Source organism: Miscanthus floridulus, chromosome 1, assembly GCF_019320115.1.
Source record: "Miscanthus floridulus cultivar M001 chromosome 1, ASM1932011v1, whole genome shotgun sequence".
Taxonomy (NCBI): domain Eukaryota; kingdom Viridiplantae; phylum Streptophyta; class Magnoliopsida; order Poales; family Poaceae; genus Miscanthus; species Miscanthus floridulus.
The window spans coordinates 71,478,309-71,481,382 of NC_089580.1; the positions used below are offsets into that span (position 1 = coordinate 71,478,309).

Sequence of the window (3,074 nt, forward strand, 5' to 3'; positions counted from 1 at the left end):
TATAAGATCATTCACTCTGTAGTCTCTACCCTCAGATCGATCGTGCCAAGACTCACTGTAAAAGCTGATGACTATGGGTGAATATACTATTATACTTATTTCTAATATCATACTAATATGGGTGAATTCATTTATAAAACAAATCTGGTGTACAGTTTTTATTAAGTATGCACTACTATTCATTTTTGGTAAGTTACCTTGCACACTTCCTTGTAGTTGACTTTTATAGGATCTCATGCTCATGCTATCACCACCACAGACCATTTTTCTCTCGACTATGATGTTTTTATCTCATATATTTTACTGCAAAGTTGGATACCAATATTTTTTTTATCATGTGCTGTAGAGTGCAGACTTTGATGTGACATGAGCTGTAAATTTCTAAAAGGTAAATTGATCTAGTTCTCTATTGTTACCATTTTTTCTGCCTACAAAACTGGTTTTTGCCTTCAAAGATACAGATCATGTATTGAGCAGTAGCGGTATTGGTGCTTCTGAAGTAGTTGCTAGTCACATTATTCTTAGAAAACAAATCTGCACAATCATCGATCTCAACATTATTCTTAATTTTTTTGGGAGAGAACTAAATCTCAACATATATTCTAATGAGAAATCGTCGATCTTAGAATTGTCCAGGGGCTGCTGCCATATCCTTCCAGACTCACTTAAACGATAGACATTTTAAATAGGCAATAAGTTTTTCCTCTGATATCTTGCCTTACATCACTATAACTGTGATGATGTTCTTCTCATAAAAAAATTGAGACTTTAGCTATTGCATAATTAGTAGGGTGTGATGATATTGTATGGACTGCTTTGTGTGATAAACTGCTTTAGTTACCATTAGAATGCTTGTTAATTACTGTTTTAGCAGGCCACTTGAGGTACAGTTCTACTTTGGTCAATTATCTGATTGTAGCCTTATGCCCAAAACATGTATGGATCATATTGGTACTTTACTTGCAGCTCATTTGTCAAAATTTTTAAATAGGCATACCACCAGAATTAACTAGCCCTTTTAAATTACAATACATGTTACATCACTGGTGATATGGTTACCAACCTACAACTAGACCATTCTGAAAATTTTATGTCCCTACAAGTATTGATTTACTATATACGCAGCAAACATGAATATAACTCTTGTTTCCATATTTCATGCTTCATGTGCGAAATGTAAATATATATGTTCTGATCGAATTTGAATTGTAAACTTGATTTTTTTTACGAAAAATATACTGTAGGGGCAGTTCTATACTGAACCGCCCCAACAAATAGGTATTATAGGGGCAACTGGTACTACAGCCGTCCTTACAAATCGATTATAGAGGCAGCTGATAACACAAGCCGTCTCTATAAATCGATTTATAAGGGCGGTCTGAAAATCGCTCCCACAAATATATGATTTGTAGAGACGGTATGGTAGGGGCGACTGACCGAGTCATCTCTACAAAGCCTCACCAGCCACCCCTAGAAATCACTCCTGTAGTAGACTAGTAGTGTCTCGGACCAACCGATTAAGGTGAGTTCGGGAGTGCTGCTGAAGACTTGAGCGAGCCGCCGATAACCCTCCAGTGCCGATGTCCACCATCTCCCCTTAAGCACCGGCGGGTGTCTGCTGCTACGAGCATGCACATTAACTTCAACAGCCCTCTGGGCAACTACGTCCATAAGTAATGAACATTAACTTCAGTAGCCCTCTGAGAAACTACGTCCATAGGTCAGTCAGTACAATTCTAAGTGCAATTAAATGTTAAGTACGGATTAGGTGTTCGTGCGATCAGGCTAGTACAAACACATCAAGATATGAGGTACAAAATTTTGGTACCTATCTTGCAACAGTCTCTATTCCTAACCCGTAGAAAGGATATCGAGAGTTTCTTAGAGTTGCTCTTAGACATGTAAAAGTAGTCATCGTGCATATATATTCCCCTCTTTCTCAAAATAAAAAACGCGAACTACCAAATTGGTTCATAACTCCTCCCTTCAAATAAATGCTCTATCAATGTATATTTTATGGTGAATTTAATTAAATTAATTTGCAAGTGCACATGTTGATGTGTTCTACTATAAATTAGTGAAACTTGGGAAAGTTTGTCTTAGAGCAAATCTAGACATGCATGCTAGAAAGATATAGTCCTAATGCCTTTGAGTTCACTGAACCTGAAAAATATAAATCTCCTTTTTCTCAAAATAACAAACGTGAAAATTTCTTATTGATAATTAAAATTTAAAATACATCTCCACAAAAATACAATCATTAAGGGTACTGGGAAAGAATTTGTAACAAACTTATTTGATATTTCCTTAAAATTTAAAATATAACTCCATAGAAATACAATCATGAATCGCGAGATTGAACACAAGGGGTACATTCCATGGATGCGGGCTTTAGCTCCATCCATCAGCTCATCAGCTTAATTAATTAGTTAAGGGGGCAAGTGAAGTCCTTCGGGCAACTCTTGCCGCAGTTGTTGAGGATGAGCTCCAGGCCAACGGGCACGCTGACGTGGACGATGCCCAGGACGTTGGCCTTGATGGCAGTGCAGAGGCACACTGCGGCCTCGAGGTCCAGCAGCCCCTTCAGCAGCGGGCAGCATTCCTTGTGCTGGCCCAGGCCAACATTGACGACGCCGTCGAGCACGTTGGCGCACACACTGAGCTTGAGCGCGTCGATCGAGCAGCGTCCCTGGCTGTGCGACGGTGGGGGTGGTGTCGGGACAACTGGGCCCGAGCAATAGGGTTCGCAGTCATGCGCGGCGGCAGCCAGGAGGAGGCCGAGGGCAAGGAAGAGAGCAACCTTGGGAGCCATTGGTGATGGATTATTACTACTACGGTGTGACCAGGAAGTGGTGCTTTAGTGCTGCACTTCGTGCTCTTGTGCTTTGGGATGGTCCTCTCATGCTGTTTGGCACGGTTTTTATAGCTGAACGATGGTGTGGAAGGTGATGCTTTAGTGATTGGCTTCGTGCATCATGCAGCATGGATAATCAGCAACACATGTGTGATTTGAGTGTTGCCTGGTTGTCCTGGGATGTGCCAGTTATGAAGGAGAGATATGGATCGGGATACAG

The 3,074-nt window shown here is 40.6% G+C and overlaps 1 protein-coding gene across 1 annotated transcript; it reads right to left on the reverse strand.

Moving 5' to 3' along the window:
* Nucleotides 1–2,425: 2,425 nt before the first annotated feature.
* LOC136486829 (cortical cell-delineating protein-like) lies at nt 2,426–2,812 on the reverse strand. Its single transcript, XM_066483862.1, has one exon. It carries the CDS (start codon nt 2,810–2,812, stop codon nt 2,426–2,428), a length of 387 nt encoding a protein of 128 aa, XP_066339959.1.
* Between the last annotated feature and the right edge of the window lie 262 nt (nt 2,813–3,074).

Excerpts from the sequence above, each read along its gene's own strand:
- LOC136486829 (XM_066483862.1), bottom strand. The coding sequence starts at position 2,812 with ATGGCTCCCAAGGTTGCTCTCTTCCTTGCCCTCGGCCTCCTCCTGGCT.